Consider the following 15,354-nt stretch of genomic DNA (forward strand, 5'->3'; position numbering starts at 1 on the left):
ACATTTTTTTTATTACTTTGACCATGGTCTGACAAGTGCAGTATATAAAAGATTTAAACAGCCTATGGAATGGGACAAAGACAGTAAATGAGAAGAAAATACAACTTACGTTCACATTTGAAATTACTAAGTATTTTTAAATAATATTTTATGCAATTTCAAATGAACTGGGTGATAATTTTCCCAATCAGGAACAAAGTACAAGTTAATTTATCCTAAAAGGGAATTTCCTTTTTACTTTTTTGACTTTGCTTTATGAAAAAAGGCAAATAGAAAACATTCATATCTGAAAGTTTTCATATCTCAAAAATCAAGGTATTTTTCCATCTTTACTCAGAATATTACATTCATATCTGAACATTCCATAATATCAATCTAGAGTGATGCTAAAAACCCATTAATTGCACAAAATTGAATTGTGAAAGGTAAAAGACTCCCTTCTGTGCGGAATGGAAATATAGACATACGTTTCATTTTCTCCATTAAACTTAGGAGCGTGTAACCCTGAAAATAGTATGATATTCACTATCTGTAGCTCTCTGTCTAAAGGTAGTTCCAGAATGAACAGTGAGTCCTAGGTGACCAAAATAACATGTATTTCTAAACTGGTGAAACTTACCAATGAAAACTTTCTTTTTTCTGATCAGATGCAGAAAACCGTATGTCATAGACAAAGCATCAGGACTCCAACAGAACAACATAACTGCCTTTCAAAGTGGTGGCCCTTAGGAAGATCCCCTGACTCTTAAACAAACAAAAAGTGCTGGTCTCTCTGGCTCATGAACAGCCTTTGGACATGTGCTACTATATCTTCTCTTTGGTGCTCACCGAGCTCTTAGTGAAGGTTCAAGAATCTTCCATAGTTAAGGCCAATAACCAAGCTCTCAGCTGTGTCCTGTTCACTTCCGTCATCCTGTGCTTCCACTGTCCCTCACCTGCATTGGCCAACCCAACACAGCACACCCACCCCTCGGAAAAATCACACTTAAGAGTCAAGTTGATGCTGATGTTTCTCTTCTTTAGCCAAAACTATCCCTGTGCATTTGGCCTTCAAGGGAGAAGGATGAGGAAGTGGCTGGGTTCTGAAGCAATCAGGTCTTTACTGCCATCTATTCCTTGATCCAAGTCATACTCTCTAGAATCTGACAGTCAGTGCCTACACCAATCACTCTGTGGATATATCTGCTGAGGCTGGACATGTCATCTGTACACACAGTGAGGGTTTGGTCACTGATTGCTGCTCTGTCCTGTGATACCTGGGTTTTCTCTCTATTATAAAGTTTCAAATAGGCTTTTCTGAAGAGGAGCTTGGCTTGCTGTGGGGAGTTAGCTATGCTCCCAGCAAAAGTTCGGGTCCCTCAGACAGGGGTCATCACAAAGGATGAAAAAGTAGTAGGAAACAGAAATAAAAATAATACACAGAGCCAAAGATATAGTTTATAAAGAGCAGATTTATGAAGATAGGCAAAGGAGAGTACTTGGAGGGTTACATGTCTTTCCCATCAGAGATGCAACCCTGACTGAAGTATTACACAGATATTTATAATGTACAGAGTTTCGGTTGCCAGGGGTAACAGAGGTTACATAATAACAGGTAGTTTGGTTTAGGGTCAAAGTCTTCTAAAAGGCTTCTACAGATCCTTTAACTAACTCTATCTAGGTGAACAATGGGTTATAAAATCTTCTTAGGGCAAACTTCTAAATTTTAAGATAAGGCTATTACTTTAGCAAAAACGGAGACATCTTGGTTCTGGTTATTGTGTAACAGAGATTTCAGAAGTCAAGCATGAGCTGTCCCCCGTGCTATTTACTTTAACCGCATGGTTCCATCTGGGCCCCAGCTCAGGCAGCATATCTTATTGATCAGCTCTTATCTCTGATTAGTTCTCATCTCAGGCAGCCTGTCTTTGTTGATCACCTCCCCATCCCATGGCTCCATGCAAAACCTGCTTTGTCTTTCACAGCAGGTGAGAGCCACAGGCTTGAAAGCAACTGCTACTGAGGTTGTGATGCCCTCCTGAGGCAAGGCAGCTTTTGATACGCAAACTAACACATTTACGTTTTCCTTTAGGGCAAAGCCTTGCAAGACTCCCGAAATCATTTCTGTCTCTGAAAATATAGGGGGCATTTCTATAAATCAATATTTCTTAGGCTCAACAGCTAGCACCTTCAAGGAAGTGATTGGATTATTCAATGCCACTATATATTATAAAAACTAACTTTTCCATGTTGCCTTTTATTCTACAGTGCTGGCATTAAGAGGGCTGGGTATAAATTGGCATCACGAGCTTATTATATAAGCAAAAAAGGCTTGGTTGGAATGGTGATGCTGATTTTTTTCCTACCAAGTCTTCCATTCAGTGGACAATGACATAAACATATTGGCCTCACTTGACTCGGTTAGGAGTTTTATTTTTTAAAGAATTATATAGTTTCCTAAGAAGAAAGTGAATTCATATGTTTCAACTGAGGTCCTTTATGCAAAACAGTATCTATACATTGCAGGAAGTATTTTCCAGTTTACAGAGTAAGGCAGAAACATACCTGGATGTCTGGAGCTGGCCTCCCCTCACCACAAAGACAAGTTTTGTGCTGTTGGAGAGAAACATGTCACATACCTGCAACATGACACAATGTTCAAGGACAATGATGGACCAAGACAAAAACAAGGACATTTTGTATGTCTCTAAATTTAATGGAAAAGAACATTCCAAATCATAGAAATGACTTTATTCCCCTGTTCTGATGAGGTGACTGATTGGTAATTCTAATCACTTAGGGTAACCTCCACTCTGTCTTTCTGCCCTCTATCAAGAACTATTACAGATAGCAAAGGAAGAACTATGTTCACATCTTGGCAGCAGCCATTTACAGAGAAATGACTCAATTTCATGAATAGCAATCAGTGCACCTAAAACACAAATTTTATAAGAGATTCTATTGAGAACCCTCTCACTGATACATGTCACAGTCATTTATAGCTTACAGCCACATTTATTGCTACAATTTATTATACCTTCCTTGACAACAGGCATGATACTGGTGATCTTTGACAATAGAGCCATAGTCCCCAACATTTTTGGCACCACGGACCGTTTTCATGGAAGGCAATTTTTTCCACAGATGGAGGGGGGGGGGCAGTGGGGGGGTGGTGCTTTTGGGATGATTCAAGCACATTACATTTATTGTGCACTTTATTTCCATTATTATTACTTTGTAATATACAATGAAGTAATTATACATCTCATCATAGGTTGGGGACTCCAGCAATAGAGAATTCATAACAGCATGAGTTAGATGCTGGAATTATTATTACTGAAGGAAAATTAGGATAAGATAAAAATTGTAAGTATAGTACCATGAAAAGGAAAATATACAAAGGGAAAAAAATGACTGAAGTTTATGCACATGGTAATATGGACTGACAATGTCAAAAGAATAACTTGGTGTCATTATAACTTGATCTAATCCATGATGGCAACAGGAAATTTTAATATATCATCTCACTAATTGAAAATGAGAATAATGTGTTAGTATACAAGTTGTTAAAAACAGTTAAGAAACAATTTTTAGGAAACACATACAGAAACTTTGGTAGCCAAAAAAAAAAAAAACATATTGTTTTTAATTACATAAAACATAATAAAAAATGAACTGAGGCATTACACTCAGCTGTGAATAACACAAAACACTAAAAATTTCCTGATAAGAGGAAGGTGCTTATTCTCATATGACAGTTCTGGGTGAGACTGGTCACTGCCCAGTGCAGCAGGAGAATAAGCTCCCATCCACTTGGTTTTGACGGCAGCATTGTAGCTGTCATGCTGATTCAAGAACACAGTCACTACTAGGAGGAACAAATGTCCTTGCAACACAAATTACCACTTATACCAATTCAATCTACAGACTAGAAAGTTGAGCACGAGAGGCTATTTCCATCCATGACAGTTCTGAATTAGCTCTCTGGTAAAGACATTATAATGCTAGAAGAAAAACCAACTGCAGATTGGGGTTTTTTTTTTTTTGTCTTTAAAGAATTTTTGTTCTTTTCATTCAATTCTCCTCAATTTCCTTTCTACCACTGATGGATCTTTAATGTACAACTTCTAGGGAGATCTCTGGAAACCTACACATAGAAGAAAATGAAATTGAAGTGATTTTGAGGATACTCTTGATTGGCAAGCCAAGGATTCATAAAAACGAATTTGAGGCAGGGGTCCACACAGCCCATATAAATCTGGCTGTCACCCTGTATGGTGCCACTAAAAAGTAACTAATTCCTTCTTCATTTCTGTCTTTGAAATCTCATGTAAGATAGCCTATTGGTGAATTTACCAACTCTGGATTTTATTGTCCTCTTCTACAGGTCTCTCTTCTGAATTCAAAAGTCAATTATCTCAGAGCTCCGCTCCATTTCTGTGTTTGATAGGAACTGACACAATTGAATGCTGTCCCAGTTCTACACATTAATGGGATTTCTCTCATATGTAGTATGAGTAGTATGAGTTCTTTCATGTCTTTGACAGGAACTAGGATGAAAGAAGGCCTTCCCACATTCCTTACATTCATAGGGTTTCTGTCCCGTGTGAATTTTTTCATGTATTTGAAGGGACTTGGCAGACCTGAAGGCATCACCACACTGCTCACATTTATAGGGTTTCTCTCCAATATGGGTCCTTTCATGTCTATGAAATGACCTAACAGAATGGAGTATTTTACCACATTGCTTACATTCGTAGGATTTCCCTCCAGTGTGAATTCTTTTATGTATTTGAAAGGAGGTGGAACTGAAGACTTTACCACATTGCTTACATTCACAGTGTTTCTCGCTAGTGTGAGTCCTTTTATGATAAAGAAAGGAACTGTCATAATGGAAGGCTTTCCCACATTGTTTACATTCATAGGGCTTCTCACCAGTGTGAGTCCTTTCATGTATTCGAATGCCTTTGGCAGACCTGAAGGCTTTCCCACAATGCTTACATTCATAGGGTTTCTCTCCAGTGTGAATTCTTTCATGTATTTGAAAGGAAGTGGAAGAAGTGAAGGTTTTACCACATTGCTTACATTCATAGGGTTTCTCTCCAGTGTGAATCCTTTCATGTCTACGAAAGGAGCGGACACAATGGAAGGCATTCCCACATTGCTTACATTCATAGGGCTTCTCTCCAGTGTGAGTCCTTTCATGTATTCTAATAAACTTGCCAGACCTGAAGGCTTTACCACAATGCTTACATTCATAGGGTTTCTCACCCGTGTGAATTCTTTCGTGGTATCGTAAGGAAGTGGAAGAACTTAAGGCTTTGCCACATTGCTTACATTCATAGGGTTTTTCTCCAGCGTGACTTCTTTCATGTCTTTGAAGTGAACCAGGAGAGTAAAAGGCTTTCCCACATATCTTACATTCATGAGGTCTGTCTCCAGTGTGCATTCTCATGTGCCACTGAATGCTCCTCCGCTGAGCAAATGCTTTCCCACATTGCTCACATTCATAGGGTTTTTCTCCAGTGTGCGTCCTTTTGTGTATAAGCAAGGAACTGAAATGAATGAATGCTTTCCCACACTCCTTACATTCATAAGTCTTCTCTCCTGTGTGATTTATTTCATGTGTTCGAACAGAACCAGGAGTACGGAAAGCTTTACCACATTGTTTACATTTATATGGTTTCTCTCCAGTGTGAATTCTTTCATGTTTACGATATAAACTGCGAAAAGCAAATGCTTTTCCACAAAGCATACATTTATGAGGTCCATCTCCACTGTGCAGTACCATGTGATTTCGAAAGCCTGTGAGAGAAATGAAGGTTTTTCCACATTCCTTACAATCATAGAGTTTCTTTCCAGTGGGGGACCTTTCATGTGTTCCAAAGGAGTGCCGATAACTGAAGGCTTTCTCATGCTGCTTATGTGTATATGGCTTTTGTGTACATTCCTTATACTCATTCCTTTTGTGTCCAGTGTCAGCTTTAATGGGTGTAAAAAAAGATGAATGACCAATGGAGACTTTTTCATACACATTGCTTTCACATGGTGTTACTCCTGGAGGAGTTTTATTGTTGAGCATATGATCTGGAATGTGATTGAAGATTTCTCCACACTGACTACCTTCTTTACATTCTAAGAGTGTCTCTCTGATAAGACTTCTGTGGAAAATGAGAAGCATATTATTAAGGGTTCGTTTATAAATTATTTTCTATTTACTAATAGTATTACACTTGCATTTTTAACATTCTCAAGGAAGGGGGAGGCTTACTATCCTGTATGAATTATTCCAACATGAGTGGACCACTTGCTCTGCAAGATGAATAATTCAGACCAATTTTAAAAACATAATAATTATATAGAATTTCTTAATACTATCTCCACATAAACTACTTCACAAACATCAGTGTCAAATTTAAGTATATGTTTCCAGAGAAAACTTTCTAACAATAAATTAATTTGATGCTGAGCTCATGGTTTGTTTTGCTTTGCTTTTTTAAACATTTCTTGATATTCTAAGATTCTCTGTAGCGACACTGCTTAGTCTTGTGAGTACAAATTACCTTATATTACTCCAGGGATTTTTACTGTGGTCTTCAAAGCTCTGGTCATTCCAGTCTTCTCCTAAAATACAGACCCAGAAATATAGTCCTTAATTATTACAATTATTAAATAATATTAGATTCTATGGTCATGGTACACTGAGCCCATGCCTGATTTATTCACCAAAGTATGACCTGTCCATATTCCAAATGACTGAACAGCACTTGTAAGTAAGAAACATTTGGTCTCTAATTCACTGAGTGAAGGAATGTTGTCACCCTTACCTATAGTGGCTAGGTTCTTAAAGGTTTCCCCCATCACTTCTCTATAGAGATTCTTCTGGCATGGTTCCAGCAAAGCCCACTCCTCCAGGGTGAAGTTCACAGCCACATCCTCAAAGGTCACTGAATCCTGAAACATCCCAAAAGAGTTGAGGAGGATGGGTGAGATTCATAGCCTTGGGGACCTATGCTCTATTTTGTAGAAGTTCACATGCTGCTATGGACTCCCAACATTTATTCCATGCCTTGGTCATCAGACTCTTACTCTGTGTCCACACTCACTTCCTCCCACACAGCAATTCTGATGCTAGAATGAATACTCAGTAAAGCAACAGCAGACCAGAAAAATGTGCCTTGTTGGTGAATCCAGGGAGAAAGATGTGTTGCCTGGGTCACCACTAATGTCTCCCTCTAAAGTGGATCTGTAGCATCTGTCATAACAAAGTCCTACTCTTTAGTGTGGAGAAAAAAGTTAGCACTAGCAATCTTGAGACACTGCATCCTTGAAAATGTTCGTTAACAAAATTTAACATTTGATGGTTTGGGGATGGGACCTTACAAGCCTAAGTAATAAGAGAGATATAATTTAGTGAAACAAAAACCCATGAGCAGAAACTTTTGTGGGAAACAGTACTGAGGTAGGAAAATCTAAATTATTAATTGATGCATAGTTGAAGGACAAATGGAGGCAATGTTAAGAGGTACAAACTCCAGAGGGTTCAGTCTTAAGAAAAAAGCAAGTATGATTTATCAAAATTGAAAAATGTTTGGGCAGGGTGTGGTGGCTCACACGTGTAATCCCATCACATTGGGAGGCCAAGGTGGGAGATTGCTTGAGGCCAGGAGCTCAAAACCAGCCTGGGAAACAATCAGACCCCATGTCTACAAAAAATTTTAAAAATTAGCTGGGCGGGGCTGTTGGTGTCTGTGATCCCAGCTACTTGGGGGCTCAGGCATGAGGATATGGCTTGAGGCCAGGAATTTGAGGCTGCAGTGAGAATGATGACACTACAGCACTTCTAGGTAACAGGGCAAAACCCTGTCTCAAAAAAAGAAAAAAATTAATATGTTTGTGCATCAGAGGACATTAACAACACAGAATACAAGCAATCCACGAAACTGGAGAAAACTGGCAAATCATATGGCAAGGTCAAGAGCTCCTAAGTCTCACCTACAAAAAAAAAAAATTCAAACACCCCAAATAAAAAGTTTTGGTGAGTTAGGACCCATGTTATTGTTCAAAGGAATCTAAAATGGCTCAGCCCCTAAGGAAAAACAGTATGGTAGGCTCCTCCAACATCAATAATTACCATGTATTCCAGCAAGTCACTTTCCAGTACATTTATATTCAATTTAAAAGAACCGAAAGCAGAATCTTAAAGAAAGATATTTGAAAACCATTGTTCACAACAGCCAAGAAGTGGATCAATGCAAATGTCCACTGATGGAAGAATGAATAAACAAAAACATATATGCAATGAGAAATTATTGAGTCTTACAAAATGACATCCTGGTCCATGCTACAACATGCATGAAACTTCAGGATGGAATGCTAACTACAAAAAGCCACTGACAAAAAGAAAAATACAATATCATTCATCTTACATAAGTTATGTAAAGTCATTAAACTCAAGAAAAGGAAGTGGAATGGTACTTGCCAATGGCTGAGAGGAAGGGGAAACGGGATGTGGTGTTCAATGGGTATAAAATTTGAGCATTACAAGATGAAAAATTTCTGGAGATTGGTCACACAACAAAATGAGTATACTTAACACTATTCAATTAACTGCACACTTAAGAATACTTAACTTGGGCCAGGTGCGGTGGCTCACACCTGTAATCCTGGCAGTCTGGGAAGCTGAGGTGGGAGGATCACTTGAGCTCAGGAGTTCAAGACCAGTCTGAGCAAGAGGGAGACCACATCTCTACTAAAAATAGGAACAATTAGCTGGGCAACTAAAAATAGAAACAAACAAAAAAATTAGCTGGGCATGGTGGGGAGTGCCTTTAGTTCTAGCTGCTTGTGAAGCTGAGGCAGGAGGATCACTTGAGCCCCAGGAGTTTGAGGTTGCTGTGAGCTAGGTGGACACCATGGCACTCTAGCCTGGGCAACAGAGCAAGACTCTGTCTCAAAAAAAAAAAGGAATACCTAACTTGATAAGTTTATTGGTGGTTTTTTATAATTAATAATAATAAATTATTGTTCCAAAGAAGTAAACAAATTGATTAAAGGATGGAGAAAAATATGAATGACACTTCTCCAAGATATATACAAATAGTCAAAAAACACACTAAAAGATGCTCAACATGACCAATCATAAGGTACAGTATTTTACAAAATATAGTTTTAGATAGTTATTTCATGATATCTTTTCATGAAAAATATTCATATGAACAAAATATAAAAATTTTAAATAGAGTCCTTATTGGCTGTGTGGAAAGTCTTTTCAACAAATGGTACTGGAATATAAGGACTACAATAAGCAAAGAAATGAATTACATGCAGAACATAAAACTTTCATAAAATTAACTCAAAAATACATCATTAGCCTAATGCAAAATGCAAAATTCAAAACTTCTTAGAAAAAACAAACAAAAAAAACTTCTAGAAGATAATACAGGTGAATATCAAAACAACCTTGTATTTGGCAAGAAGGTTTTAAATGCAACACCACAAACAAGATCTGTGAATGAGAAAATTGAAAATTTAGACTTCATTCAAATTAAGACTTTCTGTTTTGCAAAAGACACTGTTAATAGAATGAAACACAGGCCGCAAACTGGGACAAAATATTTGCAAACCATCTATCTGATAAAGGCCTGCTACCCATAATGTACAAAGAATTCCTAATCCTCAAGAAGAAAACAACCATTTAAAACATAAGCAAGGCCAATTGCAGTGGCTCACGCCTGTAATCCTAGCACTTTGGGAAGCTGAGGCAGCAGATCCTTTGAGACCAGGAGTTGGAGACCAGCCTGAGTAACATAGTGGTACTCTGTCTCTATAAAGAATGAAAAAAAAAAAAAAATAGGAGGCATGGTGACTCCCCTGGAGTCCTAGATACACAAGAAGCTTAGGTGGGAGGATTGCTTAAGCCCAGGAGTTTGAGCTTGCAGTGTCCTACAATCAGGCCACTGCACTCTAGCCTGGGTGACAGTGCAAGACCCTATATCTTAAAACAAACAAAAAACCCCCAAAACTATGATAATTGTATTAAACTTATTTTCCTAAAGGCCCAAAAAGGCTGATGCAAAATGATTATAATGCAAAAAGTATACATTGAAAGACATCAATGTATAATGAAATAAATGATAAGATGTCATATGTCCTTAAAAAGGAGATTGAATATCCCCATGATATAAACTCTCTGAAATGCATCTAGTGTTGTAGTAAATTTCATGAAATTCAAACCAGGTTTGTTTGCTTTTCATTGAAATTAGGAAACTCTACTTGAGGTGGGGTACACCTGTAGTCCTAGCCGTAATACTTGGGAGGCTGAGGTGAGAGGATCTCATGAGGCCTGTTACAGGCAAATTTTATGACTTCACAGTAGGGAATGTTTTCTTATCTAGGAAAATAAACAAGATGCAAATGAAAAGAATGACAAATTCAATTTTATTAAAATCAGAAGAGTCCATCGAAAGGTAGAATGGAATGAAAAGATAAACCACAACCTGAAAGAAAACATTTGCTGACTCTAGGAATGAAAAAGAAATAGTGTTCAGAGTATGCTAAAAAAAAAAAAAAAAAAAAAAAGGGCAGGGCGCAGTGGCTCACGCCTGTAATCCTAGCACTCTGGGAGGCCGAGGCGGGAGGGTCGCTTGAGGTCAGGAGTTCGAGACCAGCCTGAGCAAGAGTGAGACCCCGTCTCTACTAAAAATAGAAAGAAATTATATGGACAACTAAAAGATATATATACAAAAAATTAGCCGGGTATGGTGGCGCATGCCTGTAGTCCCAGCTACTCGGGAGGCTGAGGCAGGAGGATCGCTTAAGTCCAGGAGTTTGAGGTTGCTGTGAGCTAGACTGATGCCACGGCACTCACTCTAGCCCGGGCAACAGAGTGAGACTCTGTCTCAAAAAAAAAAAAAAAAAAAAAAAAAAAAAGGCAATAAACCTACAAATGAGTAAAATGTGAGAAAATGACTGGAAATTATTTCACAAAAGATGCATAATCACATATGAAAAATGCTCAACCAATTGCAACCAGCAATAAATATTCACAAAGAGATTCTATTTAACACTAGATGGTGGAGAAGGAATGAGTTAGATAATTTCAAGTATTGATAAAATCAGAAGAATGAACATACGTACATGAACGGTGAGATGGTTAATTCACACACACACTTTATCAGCATTTCCTAGTAAAATCTAATTTATCCATCATCTACAACCCAGCAATTTTTTCCCAATGGGTAAGAAATTCATGTTGCATTTATTGGGGGCAAAACCAAGAATGATATTGTCAACAAGATCAAAAAATAAACTGAAACAACCCAAGTCCCATAAGCAGTGTAGAGGGTCAGTAAACTGGGTGACCATGAATTCGAACAGCTGCATGTTTGCAACAAACGGATGCAAGAAAACCAGAAATAGACTGTATCGGCATAATATTAATGGCATGTAAATGGTAATATTACGTTACTGAAAACTCAAAAGAGGCAAAACTCTGCATCTTGATTAAGAGATGATAAAGCTATAAAGAATAAATTGAGGGATGATAAAGCTATAAATAACAAAACAAATCACAATTTTGGTCACCTCTGAGTGCCAAAGGGAGGTAAGATCAGGGAGACACAACAGAACTGCCCAAGGTCTATTGAATTCCCTGGATGGTATGTCCCTGGGTATTTAAGTTCTTACTATTTCAACTTAGCATCAAACAATTTATTGCAAGAACTCTATCTGGTTCTTCAGATCTGATCACACAATCCACTCAGGTTCTAACCAAGTGAATAAAATTATTGCACACAAATCCTGAAAGAAAATTCTCAAATCCTTGGGTAAAGAGCAAATAGATGGCAGCAAAGGAAACCAAAGGAAAGCATCTCAGGCAGGCAGCTGGCATCACCCCCAGTTCATAAGGGACCCCACACTCCCATAGGTCAGCACATTCCCAAGCTTGGGATCCACCCTGAGGGTACAGATGGAGCCCAGGGTGGCTCACTCCAAGGCAGTGTGGGAGGGAAACCTGAGCAGCAAGAAATCTGAATTCCATGGGAAAAAACATAAATTGTAACTAATTAAACTCTAGTACCTCATAAACCAGCCTTGCATGCAAAATGTTGTAATCCTGTTACCTTTTATTGGCTTTTGCCTACATAAGCAAAAATTTCACTTTTAACTTTGGAGCACTGAGCCCATTTTTCTGGAGACTGTGTTTTCCCAAATGGCCAAACCCAAGTTTTTGCTTGAATAAAATCTTTAAAACTGGATTCTGGCTGGGTGTGGTGGCTCACACCAGTAATCCTAGCACTTTGGAAGGCTGAGGTGGGAGGATGGCTTGAAGCCAGTTTGAGACCAGCCCAAGCAAGAATGAGACAAAAAATAGAAAAATTAGCCAGGTGTGGTGTGGTACACCTGTAGTCCCAGCTACTAAGGAGGCTGAGGCAAGAGGATCGCTTGAGTACAGGAGTTTGAGATTGCAGGGAGCTATGATGAGGCCATCGCACTCTAGCCCAGGCAACAGAAGGAAACCCTGTCTCAATTTAAAAAAATAAATAACTGGATTCTGATCCTTTTGCTAATTTCAGTGTGACAAGTCCAAATAAGGCCACTACCTAACTGTCACCAATCAAGTATTTAATCTGGGTTGGCTCCTCATACACCTTATAAAAACATTTCCTTCAACCTGTACACTAAAAATAAATCCTAAAGCCCCCAACTGACTGAACAGATCCCCCTCTTGTCCCAGGGGGCCCCAGGAAAACCTTAACACTGAGTTCCCAGCCCTGATGGGAAGAGAGGTCGGACACTCCTTATTAGACCATCTCCTTTTCGGAGTTTATATGCAACTGACCAACATTAATGTTAAAACAAATCTTTAACAAAATCAAGACTTTGTGTCGCAATAATTTAACAAATTAAAAACAAGCCCTAAGGCCATGCAAGTCAAGGGTTAAGTCAGCCTTGTTAGCCATAAAACCTAGTTAAACAGGGATTTTTTTGTTGTTTGTTTTTTGGGGTTGCTGGCCTGGTATCACATGACAGGTAATAGACTCCCTTATTTTAACTTAAGCATTCCTTCCTTCTGATTTTCAGACAAAGCTTAACACTCTCAACCTACTGCCAACGAAAGAATCCCCAAACCCACCTATAGTTTATAAACCCCCGCTTCCAGATGTCCCTCTTTGGGGGCCAAACCAATATATACTGTCCACATACTGATTTATGATTTTACCTGCACTTTCTGTCCCCCTGAAATGTATCAAAACAAACTGCCTCGTTCAAGGATTCTTGGGTTTCTGCCCCTCATTGTCTGCAGAGAATCAACCTATTTAGAGAGTTTTGCTTTTTTCCGTTAACCGCAAGGCCTCAATTTAGTTTGTAAAAAGAGAAAGAAGGGATTGGGGATCCTACAGACCGCAGCCCCTCCCACGCACGACCCCCAGCACACCCTGTCGGGACTCTCCCCCACGACCCTTCCCCAGTCACCGCACAATCTGGGGACACGCGGAGCTGCCCAGAGAGGGTGCCCGGGCCGAGGTCGCCGCACAGGGACGCGACAGGACGCCCGGGGACCCTGCTGCCAGGCCAGCCCCGCCCCGCTGGCCGGAGGGACCGAGGGCCGAGCTGCACCAGCGGCGACTCGGGTCCGCAGACTCCGGAGCGAACCATGGGGTGGCCCGAGTCCCGCCACAGCCGGTTCCAGCCAGTTCCAACCAGCCCCTGCTCCCCGTTTGGGGACGCCCGGCCCCGCACACTCACCATTTCCCGGCCTCCAGGTGTCCCAGCGTCCTCTCTACGGCTCCTGCGACCACTGCAGGCCACAGCGCAGGTGACGGCACGACAGAAGCTGTGGTGGAGGCACCTGGGGACTCCCGGAAAGGCGAAGCCCGAACCTCAAGTGCTGCAAAGCAACCCACAGGAGAGTGCAAAGAGGTTAAAGGTCACCTCCTACTTCCCCCGCCCGTTTGAATGTACTGTTCACGGGGTCCCGCCCCGTCGCCCCTGATTGGATAGGGTTCCAGGCCCCGCCCCCTCTGTCTTGACTGACAGGTGAAGCGATGGGGAACTGGAACTTGCGGAGACTGACTGACAGGTTGTAGCCACAGCCTCTCTAAGGCACAGCTCCCTCCCTGCGCCCTGCTCCTTGGATATTTGCAATTCAGCGGAACTTTCTGCACATTGGTAGAAGGGGTATTGTTGCCTCTTCCTCACCCAATGGGCTGTCTGTCCCTGCTTCTTCCCCCTAGAAGTGCTCACAAGTGTGTGCAAGGAGTTCCAGACTCAGTGTCCAGTGGACACTGTCGCAGAGCAGGAGGGGACCCAGACCAGGCCAGACTGGAACAGGACAGAGGGCCTGATGTTCTCCTGGGGTCGGGAGTTTGGGATGAGGCATGGCCAAGGCTTCCTCCCTACTCTCCTGTCCTCTCCTCACAGTGAGGAAACGCAAAACTCTCCCTTCCAGTCAGTTTACTTAAGCTTCTGACCTAAATAAACTGTCAAATTCATTAACCCTTTCTCCAGGAGAAACCCCAAACAAGTCTTTCTCTGAATCTGACCTACACAGATATTCTTCATATTGGAAATTATTGATATCACAGCCTGACCGCAGCGACCCTATGCACGCCACCACCAAAACGCTGTCAAGAAAACGGACCCAGCACCAGAGCTACAACCTCAGAAAGCACCGAACCCCACCAACCGCATCTGCACGTGGGACCTGGGGACACAGCAGCGGGGTGGGCATAGGCGGCGAGGAGGTTGCAGAGCCAGATGCGGGTGGGGAGCAAGGGGCGGCTGATCAGATGGGGGCCTGGGCCCCGGAAGGGGGACGCTGCGGGATCAGTACAGGTTGCGCGGCGAGTCTGGAGCTCTGCGTGGAGTCGGGGTGGGGGGGGACGGGGTATTGGCACTGCTGGGGCCCGGGGCGTGGGGATTTGCTGCTGTCGGTGGGAGAAGCGGCGCCGGGAGGAGAAAGTGGGGTTGGGGATTGGGCGCAGCCAGCGAGAGTGTGTATGGGGGAGGGGCGTCGGTGCGTGGGGGGAGGGGATGTGGCGCCGCGCGGGGTGAAGTTCAGAGCGTGGCTGGATCGTTCAGACTGAGGGTGGGGGCGCCCTGGAGGGAATAAGGGTCTGGCCGGGTTGTGGGGGCAGGCTGGGTGTGTTGCAGGGACCCAAGGCGACTGCGGCTACTTAGGGAGCTGGGAGCGGGGTTAGAGGGAAGGGGCGTGAGGGGCGCAGAGCGTGCGCGGTGGCCTGCAGCGGGGACGTGGACAGCCGTGCCTACCAAGGGCCTCTCCTCCAGCCCTAGTTGCTGGGGACGTCGTCCTCCAGACGCTGCGCAGGGACCGCTCTGCTCTCAGCGCCTAAATTCACAGAGAAACAT

General features: G+C 41.7%; 1 protein-coding gene across 1 annotated transcript; it reads right to left on the reverse strand.

The window, feature by feature from the left end:
* Window positions 1-4,333: 4,333 nt before the first annotated feature.
* On the reverse strand, window positions 4,334-13,889 carry LOC138400419 (zinc finger protein 878-like). Its single transcript, XM_069495383.1, has 4 exons — window positions 13,732-13,889; window positions 6,807-6,933; window positions 6,543-6,603; window positions 4,334-6,140 (listed from the first exon to the last, which is right to left on the reverse strand). Exons 1-4 carry the CDS (start codon window positions 13,732-13,734, stop codon window positions 4,460-4,462), a joined length of 1,872 nt encoding a protein of 623 aa, XP_069351484.1. The 5' UTR covers window positions 13,735-13,889; the 3' UTR covers window positions 4,334-4,459.
* Window positions 13,890-15,354: the final 1,465 nt, after the last annotated feature.

This window comes from Eulemur rufifrons, chromosome 2 (genome assembly GCF_041146395.1).
Source record: "Eulemur rufifrons isolate Redbay chromosome 2, OSU_ERuf_1, whole genome shotgun sequence".
Lineage (NCBI taxonomy): Eukaryota > Metazoa > Chordata > Mammalia > Primates > Lemuridae > Eulemur > Eulemur rufifrons.